Source organism: Bidens hawaiensis, unplaced genomic scaffold (assembly GCF_021521415.1).
Source record: "Bidens hawaiensis isolate Kalapana, Puna unplaced genomic scaffold, B.hawaiensis_p1.1 tig00024447_1, whole genome shotgun sequence".
Classification (NCBI taxonomy): domain Eukaryota; kingdom Viridiplantae; phylum Streptophyta; class Magnoliopsida; order Asterales; family Asteraceae; genus Bidens; species Bidens hawaiensis.
In genome coordinates, this window is record NW_027493858.1 from 303,789 (window position 1) to 325,749 (window position 21,961).

At 39.2% G+C, this 21,961-nt stretch overlaps 1 protein-coding gene across 1 annotated transcript; it reads left to right on the top strand.

Moving 5' to 3' along the window:
• The first annotated feature begins 19,297 nt into the window (after nt 1-19,297).
• LOC143569313 (uncharacterized) lies at nt 19,298-21,536 on the top strand. The gene is made up of 2 exons (XM_077055265.1): nt 19,298-20,119; nt 20,565-21,536. Exons 1-2 carry the CDS (start codon nt 19,298-19,300, stop codon nt 21,534-21,536), a joined length of 1,794 nt encoding a protein of 597 aa, XP_076911380.1.
• The last annotated feature ends 425 nt before the right edge of the window (nt 21,537-21,961 follow it).

Here is a 21,961-nt window from a genome sequence, read left to right on the forward strand (position 1 = left end):
CCCCTCCAGTTGCTTTTAATGCTAATCGGGGGCGCGGTAATCGTAGTAGCGGTCGTGGCTATCGTGGATCTGCGTCTGGTGGTAGGGGTCGTGGTTCTCGCCGACCTCCGCACTGTCAGTTGTGCCGAGAAAATGGCCATTATGCATCGGCATACCCCGTTTGTCATTTTTTGCTGCCTCCAATACCTCGCCCGTCGAAGATACAGCCAAGGCATTTCATGCTACTTGTAACATCCACCACTCCACAACTGACTGGTTTGTTGCTGATACCGGGTCCACCGATCATATGGTTCATAATACTCAGTCTTTGCAACAGAGTTCTCCATGACAATAAAGTAACATTTGGTAGTGGTAACTCTTTATCCATCTCTTATATTGGCCATAAAACTATTTCCCCAAATATACGATTGAACGAGGTTTTAGTTGTACCTCGCGTCGTGCAAAATCTGTTATCTATTAGCAAATTAACCAGTGACAATAACGTGGATGTTTTGTTTTCCCAACCATATTTTTACATACAGGACCGAGCAACGAAGCAGGTTCTGGCACAAGGAAGGTGTGAAAATGGTCTTTACATTCTCAGGTCTGAGCCGCATGCATTTTTGGCGTCTTCAAATAATGCTTCTTTTGAACTGTGGAACGCTCGGTTGGGTCATGTATCTCATGATATGCTTATGTTACTAAATAAAAATGGTTGTTTAACATTTACTTCAGTTTTACCTAAGCCGGTTGTTTGCAACTCTTGTGAATTGTCAAAATCGCACCGCTTACCTTTTATTACTAATGAACAACGTGCATTAAATCCGCTTGGCTTGGTCCATTGTGACCTATGGGGTTATTCTCCTGTCACCTCTGTCGACAACAGCCGCTACTATGTTATTTTTGTCGATGATTATTCTCGGTTCACCTGGTTTTACCCATTGCAAACAAAGTCTCAGTTTAAAGATGTATTAATAAATTTCATCAAGTTTGCTCAAACACAATTTAATCGTAAAATTAAAGTATTTCAAAGTGACGGCGGCACTGAATTTTTAAATCATCGTGTCAAGAAAATATTTGAGGAGAATGGCACCTTTCATCGGGTATCTTGTTCGTACACGCCTCAACAAAACGGGCGTGCGGAAAGAAAGCATCATCATATACCGGCTATCTATTGGGTTTATGCCTTCAGCACCGCAGTCTACATTATAAATCGTCTCCCTACGAGGTTTGGATAACAAATCTCCATTTGAGGTGTTATTTCATACCACACCGGCCTATGATAACTTTCGGGTATTCGGGTGTTTAGTTTACGCTTATCTACGGGATTACTCTGCTCACAAACTGTCCCCTCGGAGCCTGCCATGTATCTTCTTGGGTTATTGTCCGCAATACAAAGGTTATCGTTGTCTTGATCCGGCTACAAATCGCACTTACATCACTCGACATGCAAGGTTGCCGAGAATTTCTTTCCTTGCCAAAGAACCACTCCAACCGAACAGTTTGATACCACTTTATGGCACACCTACAACGAGTCAATCCCACTTATGCCAACCACTGTTCATGTACATGCAACACCCATCAAACCCTCCTCACCTCCTATTCCTTGTTGTGATGACCCTCTTCCCACTGCCTCCTCAACTCACCAAATCATACAACCTCCTTTGGTCCATGATGCTCCAGGTTCTCCACCACCCTCGCCGACAACCAGTTCCTCCGACTGATCTGATGAGTCTACAACTAATAACCCCGATGAAAACCCGTTAACCCCATCACCACCACCACCACCAGTCCAGCTGTCTCACCGTATGTTTACTCGAGCCAAGGCCGGTATCTTCCAACCCAAACACCACGCAGATGTTGCTACCTCTGACCTAAAGGGCTTCAAGTCTGCAAGCAAACATTCACATTGGGTTGATGCCATGCATCAGGAATTATCGGCTCTTAACAATAACAACACTTGGACTCTTGTTCCCCGTCCAACATCTCAAAATGTTGTTGGCTCCAAGTGGTTGTTTCGTGTAAGGCCCCGAACCCGGGTAAACTTTCTCTCTATTATTAAGTAATATAATTAATATTATCTTGAAATTTCGGGATGTTACAAGTCTTCCCTCCTTAAAGAGGTTTCGTCCCCGAAACCTAACTTATTCCCTATAAAAGGAAAACTTCTTATATTTACACGCTTTATTGAATCGCCTTCGCTTTCTGAGTTATCCTTCTTACTTCCGACTTTGCAGTCATCGAATGGTGGTCATGTGTTCTAGCTATTTAAGGTAGCTTGTCCATGAGACCCTCGATGTACCACAACTCATCTCATACCTCCAAGGGCTTCGATTAGTACTTTTAACACTATTGTCTAAAACAACCTTTCATCACAATCATAATAATCATTCATAACCAAACTCAATATATTACACGTCACTGATAAACATAAGTTTTAAACCTTAACACAAAACAAGTCCTTAAGCAAAAGTAACTTAATAAAACCATTGCATGAGCAATTATTCCTTCATCAAGCGTTCCTCTCTGCAGTTTCCCCAAGTCTTCATCCTTTCGCACCTTCCGCCCCTGATTCCTTGCAATCCCTAGCCATGTGGTCAGCTTTTCCGCATTTGTAGCACTTTGGACGATCAGGGCAGTCTCGAGAGTAATGCCCACCCTTTCCGCACCGATAGCACCTGTCTGTCCCAATCCTGCATTCCCCCGGGTGCACTCGCCCACACGTCTTACACGCATCCTTGTTCCCAACCTTGGCCTTCCTCTCATCAGTTGTTGTCACCATCTCGCCAGACCGCTTAGCAGAGGTAGCCCATTTCTTCTCCTTCTTTTCCCCCACCACCACATCGTCCTCAGCCAGGTCAGCATAAACCACTTCTGCAAGTTCAACAGTAGAGTCAAAAGTAGCAGGTTTATTTGCCCTGACCAACATGCGGACTTTTTGTGGCAATCCCCTCACATAACATTTGATTCTTTTGACCTCAGTGTCAACCATATCAGGCACCAACCTAGATAGTCGGTTGAATTCAGTATTATACTCACGATGCGTCATCATACCGGCCTTTAAATTCAAGAACTTCATCTCCGTCCTTTCAACATCGGCATCTGCGCAGAACTTTTTCATCACCAACTCCTTCAGATCGTCCCATCTCAACGCCTTGATCTCATCCCTAGTCTTTCTCTGCTCCACACCTTCCCACCAATACATAGCTTCTTCCTCAAATGACTGAGTAGCATAACCCACAACTTGGTCGGGATGGCATTCGCTAATGCGGATAACCTTGTCCATTGTGGCTATCCATTAGAGAGTAGCGATTGCGTCTCCCAACCAGTCAGCTTTGGCGGGTCGCATCCTTTGAAGGACTTATAGTTGCACCCACCTTGGCCTCTTCTCCTGTCATCGACTTTCACAGACTTATCCTCACTCGAGGCTCCTCTTTCTCCTTCCCCATCCTTCCTACCATCACCACCCGCCCCTTCAGCAGTTCGTTCACGGCTTCCAGCAGATCCTTCGGGATTCAGGTTCTTCACAGCAGCAACTACAACTTGAACAATGGCTGCTTGAACTGCAGGGCTAAGTTGAACTTCTTCGTTGTTGTTCTGGTCTCCTCCAGCGGCGCTTCCTTCATCTTCGGTGTGGGAAGCTTCTTCTACCGAGGGTTGCCGGACAAGACGAGGCCTGCCACGACGTCCAGTGCGACCCCCAGTTCCCACAACTTCTCCAGCTCCAGCCATCAGTATTCTTAAAGGGACAACACAAACATCATCACTCAAGGAACTATTTAGTACAAGGATAGCAAGGCTAACAGGTAATAACAGTGGCCAGCTGTGACTAGCTGATCACGTTGCTTTCCGTGTCCTATAAACTTCCCTTTATGAGTCTCTTTGTGCTGGTTCTACTTAAGCAGTTAGTCAAATCAAACAATCAATTATTCCTATCCCTAACCTGCACTCATTCTTCATTTAGCAAATAAGCCAACATTAACATACACCATTTACCATACACTTTACCTTTACTGAGCTTGCTTGAGTGACACATGGCTATCTTGAACTGGCATCTTCTTTCTTTCTCATTTTAAATCTCATTCTCTGTTCGAGTCTAAGCATGTAGGATGCTTAAATCTCTCGAACTTATGCTCTGATACCAACTTGTAAGGCCCCGAACCCGGGTAAACTTTCTCTCTATTATTAAGTAATATAATTAATATTATCTTGGAATTTCGGGATGTTACATTTCGTACCAAATACCGATCCAATGGATCGATTGATCGATATAAGGCTCGTCTTGTGGCTCAGGGGTTCTCACAGCTACTGGGCTTGGATTTCTCCTATACGTTTAGCCTTGTAGTCAAAGCTACCACTATCCGAGTAGTTCTCTCCCTAGCGGTTGTTAACAATTGGGCGTTGCACCAATTAGATGTTAATAATGCGTTCTTACACGGTCGCCTCAATGAACAGGTTTTCATGAAGCAGCCACCTGGTTTTTCTGATCCTCGATTCTCGGATCATGTTTGTTTGTTACGGAAGGCTATTTACGGTCTTCGTCGAGCACCACGGGCTTGGTTTCAACGCTTGAGTGACTTCCTAATTCAAAAAGGGTTTGTGGGAAGTAGAGCGGATCCCTCGCTCTTTATTTTCAATCATAATGGTTGTCACATATACCTACTTGTGTATGTAGATGATCTTATCTTAACTGGTAATGATCCAGACGCTATGACTCGTTTTATTACTACATTACATAAACAGTTTGCTATAAAAGATCTTGGCAGGCTTGGATATTTTTTGGGTCTTGAGGCATCTCACATCTCTAATGGCATCTTCCTTTGATCCAAATATGCTACTGACATACTACAATGTGCAGATCTTCTTGATAGTAAACCGGTATCCCCCCTTGGAAACCAATGAATCGTTGACTTAAGAGGGTGTCCCACATTCGGACCCAACTATGTGCCGCTCGCTTGTTGGGGCGTTGCAATACTTGACCATTACTCGACCCGACATCTCCTATGATGTCAAACAAGTGAGTCAATTTTTGCAAGCTCCGACTACCGCCCATTTTCAATGTGTTAAAAGGATTCTTCGCTACATCAAGGGAACACTGTCGCATGGTTTAACTTTCTCTCGGCCCTCAAATGCTTCGGTTCTTGGATATTCTGATGCCGATTGGGCCAGGTGCATCGACACTCGCCGTTCAACCTACGATTACTCTATCTTTTTGGGCGGTAATCTGATTTCCTTGAGCGCCAAGAAATAACCAATTGTTGCTCGCTCCAGTTGTGAGTCAGAATATCATGCTATGACCAATACTGCATCAGAGATTGTCTGGGTCACTAATATGTTGCAAGAACTGCATACTTTGCCTCCAGATTGTCCCACTCTTTTTTGTGACAAAAAAAGTGCCTTGTTCCTAACGAAAAACCCGGCCTCACATAAACGTGCGAAGCATATCGATCTTGATTACCACTTTGTGCGTGAGCTTGTTGCTTCTGGGAAACTTCGGACCACTTTTATTCCTACCAAGCTTCAGGTTGTGGATATTTTTACCAAGAGCCTCTCCCGATCTCATTTTGAGTTTTTTCGAGATCGGCTTGGATGTCGACCGCCACCGTCACGCTTGCAGGGGGTGTTAACGTGACTTAATTCATGTCCACTCATTTTCCCTTTATTCATTATGTCTATTCACTTTTCCTTTAGTTATTGCTTTGTGGTTTTGTATCTGTGTATATAAAGATGTAATCCTCAATATTGTAATACATTCCAAGTCAATCTATTCACAATCTATATTTATAGTAATGATATATAAAGATCATTTATAATATTGGAATATTGTAATTTGAATGAAATAAGTGTCGCATCGATCAATGGCTTATGTCATGGTCGACCTAGCATCAGATTTCTGATTACCTCTCGAATTCGAATTTGAAGCTAGATGACACCTTTTGAATACGCTTCACTAATTGGAAGAAAACAAAAACCGTATTTAACCACTGTAGAATATGGTAACTGTTTTGGTCAAAAATTGGCAAAGCAACTTTTGATCAAATTAGTGCGTGAGGCGGGGTGCTTAATGGTAAAAATATTTAACACGAGAATATGATTACGAGGGAAAAAACCCTTAATTACAATAATCTTACGTCGGTCAAGAATTAGCAACGTAATCTTTGGTCGAATTGCTTCGGTCAAAGATTAAGAATTTAATTTTTGGTCGGATTCGTATATGATTATGGTAATCTCCGGCACAAAAAACTCCCCGGACGGTGAAAACTATCACCGTCGACTTTATTAATAACGAAAATGGATGATTACAAGTAATGGAGCTGATAAGTGATCGAATGCTAAGTGTTACAGAGTATACTAGTAGCTAGGTAAGTGAATGTGTGTTTTCTAATGATATTATCAGCTCATATTTATAATAAAAGGTTACAACTGTTATCCCGGAAAATCCGCCGTTGTCTTTAATAAAAACATTTCTTGCTTTAATCTCGTGGTTTAATGGCTTTAAATGCGAAGTTATGTCTTGGACTTGGTCTCTTAGCCGTTACTTTTCACGTCTTTGACCGATTCTTTAAGGAGTCACTTGTCAAACGTAGTCCCATCTGCGAAATAACTTCAAATACTCGAGGATAATATAACAGTTAGCAATTATCGGGGATACCGAATATGGAAAACCTGCTAGTAAATCCAGGATCCTTAAACATAGAAATGATTCCTGACAATAATAGAGTTCTTCCACGTGCTAATATTAACTATAAGTGCGAGATTACAGCTTACAGTCAATATTTGACCATTAACCATTAATTGGCATTTACTCTTGACGGTTATAATGCGTTTTCTTCAACCACCAACCGTGTATTTCGCATGGACTAAATCAACAATTAATATCTGCAATTATAAATCAACACCAAGAGAGAAATATCTATTTATTAGTATTAATACTCAGGATACTAAACTTATTCGAGAATCCTGAACATATTCGGAATCCTGAGCATATTCGGGATCCTGAGCATATATCCGACTATAAAATTTGGGCCCTAACAATTTTCCCCAAAATTTGACAGCTGTTTTTCTTACCAATTTCAGCTGTTAAATTTTCTAATGATAAACTGTTTTCAATGCAGCACCAAAATTTTATGATTTAGCACCGACTAAAGTTGACATCATTACGATAATAGATTAGTCCTTCGAAATTTCTGTTTATTAAATCTTTAGAGAATAAATTGAGTTTATTAGGAATGGAATTCTTTAATAACAGTTTAAGTTTAATTCAATAAACCAACATCAAGTCATAAACTTTATCTTGTAAATAATACGAAAGATAAAATAATCACAAATAGTAAATCATACCAGAACCGTACGTCAATTAACCTGGATATTGTCTAGACCATCTTATTCTTGCAATAAGATCATTGTTTAGGATGCTCCTCTAATCCCGGGATATAGCGATAGAATTGTAATATCAGCATTATCCTGATAATATTTTTAGAAATTCTAGCGACAAGGCCTAAATAAACTGGCGACAAGGCCCTTTAGAAGAGATGAAAAATCTCTTAAACCATTAGAAACGAACTTGCGACAAGGCCTTTTAGAAGAGATGAAAATCTCTTAAACCTTAGGAATGAACTGGCGACGAGGCCCTTTAGAAGAGATGAAAATCTCCTAAACCTTAGATTATGGTACGTCTACCATAAACTTGAGATTCAAACCAATAGCCGAGGATAACGAGGTAACAAGTCACTATATTTCATGTGCTGGCCCCGCCTCTCGAACTAAGGCCGAATAAACACGCGCTACAGGCGACTTTAAGAAGAGGTGAAAACCCCTTAAACCTCAAGATTCAAACCAATAGCCGAGGATAACGAGGTAACAAGTCACTATATTTCATGTGTTAGCCCCGCCTATCAAACTAAGGCTGAATAAACGTGTGCTATAGGCGATCTTAAGAAGAGATGAAAATCCCTTAAACCTTGGAAGAGGTGAAAACCCCTTATACCTTAGGAATAAGCTGGCGACAAGGCCTTTATAAACTGGCGACAAGGCCTTCATATCACCTCATATCTACAAAACAGTCAACTCTAAGTGAGGGGTGGGTGTTAGCCTTGCTAACACCCCTCCGATGCTTAAGTCAGTACTTTGTTTGAAGAATAATAATATTGAAATTGAATAACAATAGAAATTTGAATACATACCTTAGTTGTTTAACATTACTGTTAAATTGTCCTTGGAATAGAAGTCTTACATAAAATATTTTTTGAGGTGGATAGCGTTCCAAGCCCTTGGTAATAAGTCACCATCCAAAGTAGACAATCTGTATGCCCCCTTTCCTGCTTCTGACTCAATCAAGTAAGGACCTTCCCATTTTGGTGCAAGCTTTCCATCCTTAGGATTGGTAGTATTCTGAAAAGCTTTTCAGAGAACCAAATCCCCTTCTTGAAACCTTCGAACTCTGATATTCTTGTTGTATGACTTTGCTATCTTTTGTTGATAGGATGCCATTCTGATCTTGGCCAAATCCCGGAGTTCTTCTATCGCATCTTGATCTTCAAGTATACTTCGAGTATTATCTTTGGGATTTTGATAACTGACTCTGGCCATTGGGATAACCATCTCTGTGGGACTAACTGCTTCAGCTCCAAATACTAATGAGAAAGGAGTCTGACCAGTAGCATTCTTTGAAGTGGTCCTATCTGCCTAAAGAACAAAAGGTAATTCCTCGGCCCACTTTCCTTTCTTAGACCCCAACTTTTTCTTCAGGTTATTGATAATGATTTTGTTTCTTAATTCGGCCTGTCCGTTAGCCTGAGGATGGACAGGTGTCGAAGTAATCATTTTGATTCCCCAACTGGCACAGAAGTTGGTGGTTCTCTTGCCAATGAACTGCGAGCCATTTTCACACACTATCTCCGCCCTTGTCTTTAATGCTTTGATTACATGGTTTAATGGCTTTAAATGCGAAGTTAAGTCTCTTAGCCGTTACTCCTCACGTCTTTGACTGATTCTTTAAGGAGTCAGTTGTCAAACATAGTCCCATCTGCGAAATAACTTCAAATATTCGAGGACAATACAACAGTTAGCAATTACCGGGGATACCGAATATTGAAAACCTGTTAGTAAATCCAGAATCCTTAATCATAGAAATGATTCCTGACAATAATAGAGTTCTATAATATAGCCGTTAAGGAACTCTTCTTTTGAGTCTATCCACGTTCTTCAATGTTCATTCCACGTCTTTGGCCGATTCTTTTGGGAGTTACTCCTCAAATATGGTCCCACACATGTTAATATTAACCATAAGTGCAAGATTTCAGCATAATAATCAATATTTGACCATTAACCATTACTTGGACTTTAATCCCAGCGGTTATAACTCATTCCACACGTTTTATGTAACCACCAACCGTGTATTTCGCATGGATTAAATCAACAATTAATATCTGCAATTATAAATCAACACCAAGAGAGAAATATCTATTTATTAGCATTAATACTCAGGATACTAAACTTATTCGAGAATGCTGAACATATTCGAGATCCTGAGCATATTCGGGATCTTGAGCATAGATCCGACTATAAAATTTGGGCCCTAACAGCCAGCATAAAGACTTTTCCTCCTGGAGCTCTTGGTAGCTTTACCACAATATCCATACCCCACTTCATGAAAGGCCAAGGGGATATAATAGGATACAATGGTTCAGCCGGCTGGTGCAGAATGTTGCTATGTCTCTGGCATGCATCACATTTCTGAGAATAATTTATAGCATCCCTCTTCATCGTTGGCCAGAAATATCATGTTCTAAGGATTTTGGAGAATAGCGCTCTGCCCCCAATGTGATTCCCACAATCTCCATCATGGATATCCTGAAGAACTTCTTGAGCCTCTGCCTTCTCCAAGCACCTTTGTGCGAAAAGCTCTTGGATTTTCATCCTTGGGGATAACTCCATCCTGAATATATTCCTTGATTGGGATAATCCAAGAACTTTCATTATCCTCAGGATTCGTGACTCTCATATCTCTACCATCTTCTAATATTTCATTGACACCTTGTTCTTCTATTGCTGGGCTCAGGATATGTATGATAGGGATCTTGACACGTTCCGGTATCCTGAAGGATGAAGCTAAATATGCTAGGGCATCTGCTTCAACATTCTCTTCTCTAGGTACCTATGAAATATCAAACATTTCGAAACACTTTGCTAGTTTTTTTACTAGCTCTAGATATTTCATTAGTTTTTCTCCTCTAACAGTGTATGAACCATTAAAATGATTAGTTAATAATAATGAATCAACATGTACTTGAATAAACCTGATTTTCATGTCGATTGCTAGTTTTAATCCTGTTATTAAAGCTTCATATTCTGCCTCATTATTTGTGGCTTGAAATCCGCAGGATATGGATTGAGGTATAATGTCCCCCTGTGGCGATTTCAGCAGAATCCAGAGACCTGTTCCTCTAACATTTGAAGCACCATCAGTGTATAGAGTCCACTTATCTTTGGTTTCTTCAAGTTGTTTGACTTCCAAGTCTGCCTTTTCTTTAAGTTCGCTGGTGAAATCAGCCACAAAGTCTGCTAATGCCTGGGATTTGATGGCAGTCCTAGGTTCATATGTTATATCATATGCACTTAGCTTTACTGCCCATTTTGCCATTCTACCTGACATTTCTGGTTTTCTCAAAACAGACTTAAAAGGATAATTAGTTTTAACACATATAGGGCGAGTTTCAAAATAGTGTCTAAGTTTAGTAGATGCCATAATAAGTGCCAAAATTAAATTTTCAAGATAAGAATACCTGGTTTCAGCATCCAAAAGACTATTACTTACATAATATATGAGATGTTGTTGACCTTTGAGATCCTTAGCCAAAACTGCACTTATAGCATTATTTGATACAGCTAGATATAGAGATAGAGATTCACCTTCCTCGGGTTTTACCAATAGAGGAGCAGTAGAAAGATAAGCTTTTAAGGATGCTAAAGCTTCCTCGTGCTTACTGGTCCACTCGAACCTTTTGTTTTTCCTCAGGATATCGTAAAATTCTTTGCACTTTTCTAAGGATTTGGATATGAATCTGTTGAGTGCCGCTATCCTGCCAGTTAGCCTTTGAACATCCTTGACTGATGTTGGGGATTTCAGGTTCAGGATAGCTTGTATCTGCTCCGGACTCGCCTCTATCCCCCTTTTGGTGACCATGTATCCTAAGAATTTGCCAGCCTTCACTACGAAATGGCACTTTGAAGGGTTCAGCTTCATGTTATATTTGTCGAGGATATCGAATGCGGTCTTGAGATCTTGGAGGTGATCCTTAGCTTTCTTGGACTTCACCACCATATCATCAATATAGACCTCCATCGTGTCCCCCAGTTGCTCTTTGAACATCATGTTAACCAACCTCTGATAGGTCGCACCTGCATTTCTAAGTCCAAAGGGCATATCAATATAACAATAAATACCTGTAGGAGTCATGAAGGCCGTATCTTCTTGATCTGAGGGCTCCATCTGGATTTACTGAAATCCTGAGGATGCGTCCATGAATGTCAGCATCTCGTGGCCGGCTGTAGCATCTACCATCGAATTGATGTGTGGTAGAGGGAATGGATCTTTAGGACAAGCTTTATTCAAGTCTGTGAAATCTACACAAACTCTCCATTTTCTATTCTTTTTCTGTACAACCACCACAATTGCTAACCATCGGGGATATTGAACTTCCCTAATCATATTTGCCTTCAAGAGTCTTTCTACTTCCTCTTGAATGATTATGTTTCTTTCAGGTGCAAACTTTCTTCTCTTTTGATGGATTGGCCTTAAAGAGTTATCAATTCCAAGTTTATGTGTTATAATGTTTTTGGAAATACCTGTCATATCTTCATGTTTCCATGCAAATGTTGACAGCCTTGATATGAGGAAATCGAGTAATTTTGACTCAATATCCTTAGGGATGCTAGTTCCTATCAGCACTTTGACTTCAGGATCCTCGGTATAAAGAGGTACTTCTTTGATTTCTTTTTCCCTGGCCTCCATTACGCCTCGTGCTGGCTTCTGTAATTGCTATGCCTGTTGGGGTTTGGCAGTACACTTCATAGAAAAGGTGTAGCAATTCTTTGCGTCTTGTTGGTCACTGATGATTTTGATAACTCCCCACGGGCTTGGGAGTTTCACACACTGGTGATAAGTGGAGGGAACTGCTTTCATATCGTGTATCCAGGGCCTGCCTAATATAATATTGCAACAAGATAAACAGTCAATAACACAAAATTTTTGCATTTTATTTACCCCTTCGACATATATTGGGAGCTTAATCTCCCCAATAGTGTTCTTAGTTTCTCCACTGAATCCAACCAATACTGAGGAACTGGGAACGATCTCATCCTCAGGAATATTCATCTTTTTCAGCACGTCTAATTGAATAATGTTGACAGAGCTTCCGCCATCTATGAGGATCCTGCGTACATAATGGTTAGCCACATATAAAGTTATTACCAAACTATCATGATGAGGATCCTGAACATCGAATCTATCGCTTTCATCGAAGGATATAATCCTCTCTTGAGTGAGAACAGATGTCTTTGTTGGTCTGTCGGCCACTTCTAACTTTCTCTGATCAGCATTTCTCTTTGCAGCAGAATAAGAGGTTCCACAGATGTCGGATCCACCAGATATGAACATGATAGTTTTTGCATCCGTTGGTGGAGGAGTCAGCTTTTCAGGAATTTTCTTGGGATCCTGCTCTCTTCCCTTCTTCTTGCCAAGTAGCTATTTCAAGTGGCCTTTGCTGAGAAGATAGCTGATCTCCCTTCTGAGTGCAATGCAATCATCAGTCAAGTGCCCAAAGTCTTCGTGGAAGGCACACCATTTTGATTTGTCTTTCCAGGCTCCTAATCTCTCCATTTTCCTTGGCTACCTGGCTTTCTCACCTAAATCCTTCATGGCACACATTAATCCACCAATATCAACAGACAAACAATATTCAGAGATCTTAGGATATTCTTCATCATTTTCCTCATCTACTGCATTAATCCTAGGGTTATCAGGCTTGTAGTAAGGTTTTGCTCGATATAAATTTCCCGGGGATTCAGATTTCATGTTCGTCTGATCATACTTCGGGATATCGAACTTAGAGTTTTTCTTGTCGTCTTCTAGCCTGATAAACCTCAGAGCTCTGCTTCTTGCTTCGTCTAATGACATGCATGGAGTCATAACGAGATCATCATAGAAAGAGGAGCCTTTTTCTAACCCCAACTTGAGAGCTTCCACTGCTGAGGCTGGGTTTAGATTTGGAATTTCCAGCGACTCCTTACTGAACCTGGTAATAAAATCTCTCAAGGATTCCCCAGGATTTTGGGTAACCCTATAAAGATCACCTGTCATTTTCTCAAAAGTTCTACTGCAAGAAAACTGGTTATTAAACATGTTAACTAAATGAGAAAAAGAATTGATAGTGTTAGGAGGAATACTCAGTAGCCATTTCATGGCTGCTCCGGTCAAGGTAGATCCAAACCCTTTGCAAAGACATGCCTCTTTGATTTCCATAGGGATTGGATTGATCTCCATACGTTCTCTATATTGTGCGACGTGTTCCTCAGGATCCGTTGAGCCATCATATAATTTCATATTTGGGGTTTGAAACCGTTTTGGGATCTGTACGTCGCTAATTGATGGCGCAAACCGGGATATCCTGTGACTATTCGTGGGAACTTCGGCTATGGGACGGATTATGCCGGGGACATTCGATATCATGTCTTTAAGTTTCTGCAATTCTCGAGCTAAATTCGAACTTATGCCTGCATCCTGCAAAAATCCTTGATTAGCATTAAATGGAATCGTATTGAAAGAGTTACCCTGATTAACATTCTGAGGAACAGTCTGGGCATTGTAGCTCGTATTCCCAAACATAGTATTTCCAGTGGTGGTAAACGGAGCAGTTGGAGCATTGGTCTGCATCGGGATAAAGTCTCCCTGATCAGAGGATCCTGAGGGCTGCTGAGCTTGAGCTAATCCTGAGGATACCGCCTACTGATAAGGACCAGCCTGATGGAACAATCCTGAGGACCCTGAATGTTGGAACAATCCTGAGGATCCAGACTGTTGGAACAATCCTGAGGATCCTGCATGTTGAAAAGGCCCAGCAAGATAACGCATACGAGTATCCTTGTGATCCAGATAAGTGCAATCCCGCAGACCCCAAATGCTGGAAAGATGGGGGGTCCAGAGTTGTACCCCGTGGTCGGCTCTGGATGCACCAATCCTGAAGATTCTGGAGAAGTGAAATCCAGAGATCTCGGGATTAGTGGTGCGAATTCTTCTGCCGGCTTCTTGGCTTTCTTGAAATCTTCCAGTTCCCTCGCGAGCATCTGGTTGGTCTTGTTCTGGCGATCCATCTGTTCCTGTAGCCGTTTGTACAGAGACAGAAGGTCGTTGTTGGACACCATGACGGGATCCTGGGGAGATGGCCTCGAACCTGAGAACACGGGAGTAGCAGGTTTCTTCTGAGCATTGTCAGGCTTCTTCGGGATACCACCAGCAGGAGGGAAAGGCATAGGCGGCCTCGCTGAGGATTCTGAGGCTGCGGCAGAAGAGGAAACAATCTTGGGTTGGGAAGACATGTTGTGGATATTGAGAGTAGGGTTTAGTTTGAGAGTGAATAACGATCAAAGCACCGTTTTCCCCACGGTGGGCGCCAAATTGTTTCAGTCAAAAATTGGCAAAGCAACTTTTGATCAAATTAGTGCGTGAGGCGGGGTGCTTAATGGTAAAAAGATTTAACACGAGAATATGATTACGAGGGAAAAAACCCTTAATTACAATAATCTTACGTCGGTCAAGAATTAGCAACGTAATATTTGGTCGAATTGCTTCGGTCAAAGATTAAGAATTTAATTTTTGGTCGGATTCGTATATGATTATGGTAATCTCCGGCACAAAAAACCCCCGGACGGTGAAAACTATCACCGTCGACTTTATTAATAACGAAAATGGATGATTACAAGTAATGGAGCTGATAAGTGATCGAATGCTAAGTGTTACAGAGTATACTAGTAGCTAGGTAAGTGAATGTGTGTTTTCTAATGATATTATCAGCTCATATTTATAATAAAAGGTTACAACTGTTATCCCGGGAAGTCCGCCGTTGTCTTTAATAAAAACATTTCTTGCTTTAATCTCGTGGTTTAATGGCTTTAAATGCGAAGTTATGTCTTGGACTTGGTCTCTTAGCCATTACTTTTCACGTCTTTGACCGATTCTTTAAGGAGTCACTTGTCAAACGTAGTCCCATCTGCGAAATAACTTCAAATACTCGAGGATAATACAACAGTTAGCAATTATCGGGGATACCGAATATTGAAAACCTGCTAGTAAATCCAGGATCCTTAAACATAGAAATGATTCCTGACAATAATAGAGTTCTTCCACGTGCTAATATTAACTATAAGTGCGAGATTACAGCTTACAGTCAATATTTGACCGTTAACCATTAATTGGCCTTTACTCTTAACGTTTATAATGCGTTTTCTTCAACCACCAACCGTGTATTTCACAAGGACTAAATCAACAATTAATATCTGCAATTATAAATCAACACCAAGAGAGAAATATCTATTTATTAGTATTAATACTCAGGATACTAAACTTATTCGAGAATCCTGAACATATTCGGAATCCTGAGCATATTCGGGATCCTGAGCATATATCCGACTATAAAATTTGGGCCCTAACAGTAACCACCATGAAAACTGTTGTTTAAGTGATCATGTAGGGTCAGTATTTATTTCATCTCAGGGACTTTATAGAGATGAAATTTAAAGAAAATGAAGTTACAACATCATTCACTCTTTTCTAACTAAGGCGCTGTGGATGAGAGTCGAAAACAGGTTGTGTGATGTTTTTGTGTGTCAGCGCCGAGTAAAAATAAAAAACCTAAGTTGCTGGATAAAAAAAAGGAAAAATCTGGAAATAAAAAAAATTAAGGCGCTGTGGATGTGAGTCGAAACTGGGTTAACAGGAGGGTTGGAAGGAAGGAGTATTATCACCAGACCAGAGTTCCAGATTGTATATGGGTTCACGCTCAAAATATATATGGGTTCACTTTCATAAATTATACCTATATTCTATATAAATTTCGAAACTCAGTGGGTTCCCGCGAACTCGTATACAACTATATAGATCCGCCCCTGTCGAGAGGTGGTCTCATACCCTAATATATTATTAAGTTTGTTATTATTATTACTTAAATTTATCTTTTATATATTTTTCTTATTTTTTATCTTTTTTTTAAATTTTATGTCTTTGTTTTCCTGTATATTGCAGTAGCATTTAAGAAAAAGAATAATAAATTATTACTCCCTCCGTCCCATTAAAAGTGTCATGTTTTGAATTTTCAAAGTCTTTATTTATAAACTTTGACCTTAAATAATTTTGTTTGCGTTAGATAACACTTGATGAAAGTTATATGATTTGAGTATGTTTTAAAAAATGTTTTTATCGGTATAATTTTTATCAAGTTTTATATAACACAAAAAGTATATAATTAAGGTCAAAGTTTATAAATAAAAACTTTGAAAATTCAAAATATGACACTTTTAATGGGACGGAGGGAGTATCATTTTGGGTCTATTTTCTCTTTTCTCTTATGTTCTTGAGAGATTGACGGTTGTTTCAAATAAACCATATCATGCCCATGGTTCATTGGGTTTCTTTGTTTACAAGTTTTTTTAAACGACGATGTATTTAAGCTACTACACTCTTTAAATTTAGAGAGCACTGATGCTCTAATTTTGCCATACTGTGTTGTCTTAACCGAACTCACGCTAATTCTAAAGTTTGGCTTGGGCGTTCCCCGGTAAACCATACTATCGATTGCCACTTAATTGACAGTCATTGTGCTCCACAAGAGCAGTACTCTCTAACGTAAGATACGGTGGGACAAAAACCTGGGTGGGCTTCGAATCCGATTTGACAACCTTGTACAAGGCTTAGCTCAAATTCTCCATTGTCAGTATCCACATAAAATAACACAAATAAAAATCAAACTTGAGTTTTCATGGAGAACCTAAGTCTTTCTGTCACTAAGTCACAAATGAGGAATTCTCAATTTACAAGTCATTGATTTATAACTTTTTATACAATATTAACATGTCAATAAACACTAAAAAAAATGGAATGAAGGCAAATAGGAAATGTCCGTGAAAGGGGCACGTGTCCCACAACCACAATCAAAACCCAAAGATAAATTAGGGGGGTGTTTGGGACCTTTTAGATGAGATTCTAAAACGTGTCTATCTAAGTTTTGAAAAGCAAAAAATATTTGGTTAAGACTCTAAAAAGCTTCAGGTTTAAGCTTTTCAAAAGTGGTTTTCCAGACACCATCTTAGACTCAACATCAATTAGCTTTGGTTTATGAAAGACTTGATTGGTGAAAAGGAACTAGTAGCATGTCGTTCAGCAACATGGAAATATCCAGAACTTATATGGGTGAACAAATAGGTCTTACCGGTAATACCCTGACCCGGACCAGGTTAATGGTATTCTCACGAGTCGAGAACCGACCCTATTGTAACTAACCGTCTAATCAGTTCCGGTTTCACGAGTCTTGCCATATTTATGTACACCCCTATAGGAGCAAGCAGGTCCTACCCACCACACTGACCGCTCGACACTCATAAACATATAAACCACAAAACCAAATAAACCAGGTTAGTAAAAAGTAACAATTTTATATGTTTGTGACTGAAATGAACATTTGATATCATTTTCAACATAATTGTTATTAGTTATTTTATGTTATTGTTTTCAGTTCCACGGGAGATAAAAGAGGGTTTTGTAACAATTAGATGTGGAAAATCAACGGTATTCATAGGGTTTTCTTACAGTAGTGAGTTTATTCCTTAATGGTATTTCTTGAGTCAGACCTTAAGTATCAAAGTCAATATTGATAGTTAACATCTTGTCTATAAAGACTCAAATTGGTTATTGGGGTAATTCCAATGTTGTTCAAACAAATTTTGTGTTGAACCATTTTAAAAAAAAAAAATCATGAAAATCTTCAAACGAAAATCTTCAACCTCATATTAGTTTTGGAATCACGACTATAGTTTTTCAAGATTAGCAACCTGGTCAAAATAGGTTTAAATGAAAGGCGAAATAAAAAGTTAAAGCACGAAATAGGCATCATAAGAACATTTATTTTCTTTAAAAAAGTTAATACGATATGCATGCATACGTAATACTCATCATAAAGACATAATAATTTTTATGAAAAGGTCATATTCATGAATGATGTTTGGGCTGATGTGAGTAATTCACATTTAACGGGACTACCCATTTGCTTTCGTACCTCTTTTTAACTTTCCTACTGTTTTATACTTTTTATATAAAATGTTGTTTTGGTTTCAATTCAATGATCGGCTTCTTTTTTAACATATTTAAAGTAAATTATGAAGATTGTTAAAACTAATCACGAGACATGATATCGTCACAAGATATTTTGTTAAAATTGGGTCCAAAACAAGATATTATCATAAGAAATGTGGTAAAACTAAGTCTCCACACTATATTTAGTTGACTACCTGGTATGAATGTTGAATCTTCTGATACATGATTTTTATGAGAGATAAGCTAAAACCGAGCCCAATGCAAGTTCATTTCTAGAGTTTATTATTTTATTATTGTAGTTTTTGTAATTTAACTCTTATGTTGATTTTGTGTTAATTTTTGGATTTGGAGTTAATATCCATAATTTGTATTAGAGTTTTAAGATTTTTTGTAATTTGAAGTAATTTTCATTGTGTATTAATTTTTCTAAAAATAAAAAATAAAGTTATTTTAAATTGGAAATAAAGTACTGACTCACCGTCGGTGATCAATGTATCGTTGGAAGACTTGTTAGTTATCATAGAGGTACCCCACGGTAATCCTTTGACACATATAACTTTATTAAGATACATCTTCAAAAGGTCTTTCACCTCTAAAGCATAAACCGATGGTATGTTGCACCAACTACTCACATCGCATGGCTTAATGTAATTTTGTTCGAATACCTAATTATTATTTTTTCTCCAGAATTTAATGTCAATTGTATCAAAATTCTGGATCTCACTTATGTCCACACGTTGTAGAGGTTGATTATATCGTCCACATTAATTTCATTTAATATTAATAGTGACACCATCTTCCACATGTTTCTATCTTAACGTTTCTTGTTACATAATTCCAAAATGCCAATCACAATTATTATTATTAAAATTTGTAAGGCTTAAAATAAAACTGATCCTCGAGCTTAACTAGTCTATAACTCACAAAATCTTCGTTGAAATTCCAAGGAACATAACTATGGATCCCATCACGGAAAATGATATTCAGCAAATTAAAGACGAACTGGCGTCTAAGTACATTAACCTTCCATACGGAGTTGTGAGTTTAATCCGGAAAGCAGTGTCCCAGATAGAGCTGCAAAACAAGTTTAGTAAACCTATGGTGTGGATTGGGATTTATATTGCAATAGCTTCTCTTTTCTGTATCCTACCGATAGTGGCTGATCTAATTCATGGTTTCAAAAACAAAAAATTATGGTTTCCATGTAAATACTTTACTCTCAATGCTGCTTCCCTCACCGTCATAGCTATTGCAATGAAGTTACCCATGGATCTAACCGATTCAATGCCACATGCTGTGGACCAAGCTGTAAAGCTGGGAAGCATGGCATTTATGTGCACCATCATGGCTAATGTATTGCCTTCTCTAGCAAGCATGGACAGTAACGAACTTCTCACAAACACCATAGCTTTGGAAGTTCTAGTAATCACCTTAGTTGTCAATGTATTCATCCAGACAGAAACCGGCGAGGTTCCCAGTTATGAAGCTCCTTATTTCAATATTTTTATTTTTAACACTTGGAAGATAGCAATTGGTTATGTGGCTATGTTACTTGCTTTGTTGATGATACACGCATGTTCGGCTTTAATGATTCTAAAGGCAAAACAAATATTAGAATCCAAATACAAAGCATGTCATGAAATAGCTTTGAAGGATCTAGAGTTGCAACAACTAACGGTTGAGAAGCTAAAGCAGCATGTGAGGAACCACTGGATCATGGCAGAAACTGGCAGCCCCCAATTTATGACAGTTAGCTCTGCTACGACCTCTGCTGCCGGGGTAATATGTCTTGTAAGCACTTTCATACATGTTAACATTATGATTTATACAATACCGACTATGAACAATTGTGGGTCGGTTATAAGAGATCAGTTTCAGTGATTTTTTTAATACAATTTATTGGAGAATTACTAGGAACGGCTGCTCCTCTTTCTAGGTGTTTTACATCCTTAAGCTTTGAAATGTCTATAAAATGGATTTGGAACCATATAAGCGTCTTTAAAGTAGAGAGCTATTATACCCAGAAGTTATCTGAGTGGAAACGTAGTAGCATAACGTTGAATTTAGTAGTCGTAAATACAAAATTGTCATCCAGAATCTAAAGGTCATGATTTTGAGTTTTTGTATAGGAATCCAGAAAATAGTTGTGGTAGCATGTAAGATGATAGCATTGATCCCAATCTTGTTTGTAATTGGTATCTTGTGTTGCTTTCATTGCTGGAAGTGGTTAACTAATGTGTTGGTGGAGATACCTTCTCAAGTACAACACAACAAAGATCTCAGTATGTATGTTTTGCAACTTCAAGATGATATGGAGCTCTCCATGAGAACACTGGAAAGCATTTCAAAATCCGTGAACCACGTGATCCAAAAGGCTGAAAAGCATAAGCCTAATTATCTTATGGAGCTTCTAGAGGCATATAGTGATTTTGAAGGAGTTGGAAAGTATGACATGCATCAAGTCTCACCTTTAACCGAAGAAAAATATGTGGACTGCTGGAGCTTACCGGTAGTAACCCTGACGGCAATCGCCATGTCTCTTCCTAACATCCAAAAAGACATTGTTGATAGGTTGTTAATGAGTGTGAGCGAAGGCCTTACATATGTCACACATATTGTTGAAACTCTCAATGCATCTGAGGAGTATGTAAGCATTCAAAAGGCCGCTACAATGTTGTGGCTAGAAGTTGAAGTTTACCACAAATGGTTAGGATACAAGTTGCCCTACCCTCATCTTCAAGTTAATGCAACAAAAGAGATTGTTCAATGGTTCAGTGATACCGCTAAAAACATGGTCACTAAGGTGGAAAATAATAATATGAAAGACTCAGATGATAACACAATGTACATGTCAGCATCTGCCAACTCAATGTACCGTATCACCCAAACGATCCTAGTTTCCTACCATGACGAAATAGATCAGATTAGCCAAGAGGAGTTGTTTATGCAGTTGTCATTAATGATCTCTAACATATTGGCTGCCTGTCTCACCAACTTACCCCGAGTCATAGTAATGAAATGCCACACAAGTGTTATAGAGAAAAGGGAGGCGAGTGTTCATACTGCAGCCCGACTTCTTGGTGAGACTATGCAGATAGTCAATAGCCTTCAAGATCGTGTGCTCCCAATGTTAAATCCTGATGAGTTAGCGTTAATTGATAAGTGGCGTGATTGTTTTCTGCATCTTTCTTCTTAAAACAATGGGATCATGAAAGCATCGTTTATGTATGTTTGACTTAATTAAACATGCTATTTATACCGATTGATGTTTATGTATTTGTGTGTGTGTGTGTATAAAATATATTTATGTATCAATGGTTTTGACGTTTGTTTGAAAATGAATGCATATATTTGTTGTATTTTGGAAAAGGATTAGCGACGACACCCTTAAACGGTGACTCAATAGCAGCAACATGTAGTGGCCATTTTTGATATGATTGCAAGTTCAATAATGAGAAGATGTTTTGCAAGTTGAAAGTGTTTTGTATATGTTCTATTAAACCGATCTGTTACAATGATACGATGGCCCTTCATCATCTTTCACATATGCATGCACGATTAACTTATGGCGGTGGAGCACTTACCGTGTAATGAGCTTATGACGCTGCACTTACACTCACC

Excerpts from the sequence above, each read along its gene's own strand:
- LOC143569313 (XM_077055265.1), top strand. The coding sequence starts at position 19,298 with ATGGATCCCATCACGGAAAATGATATTCAGCAAATTAAAGACGAACTG. Across the intron at positions 20,120-20,564 it reads CTACGACCTCTGCTGCCGGG|TGGTTAACTAATGTGTTGGT; the intron begins GTAATATGTCTT and ends CATTGCTGGAAG.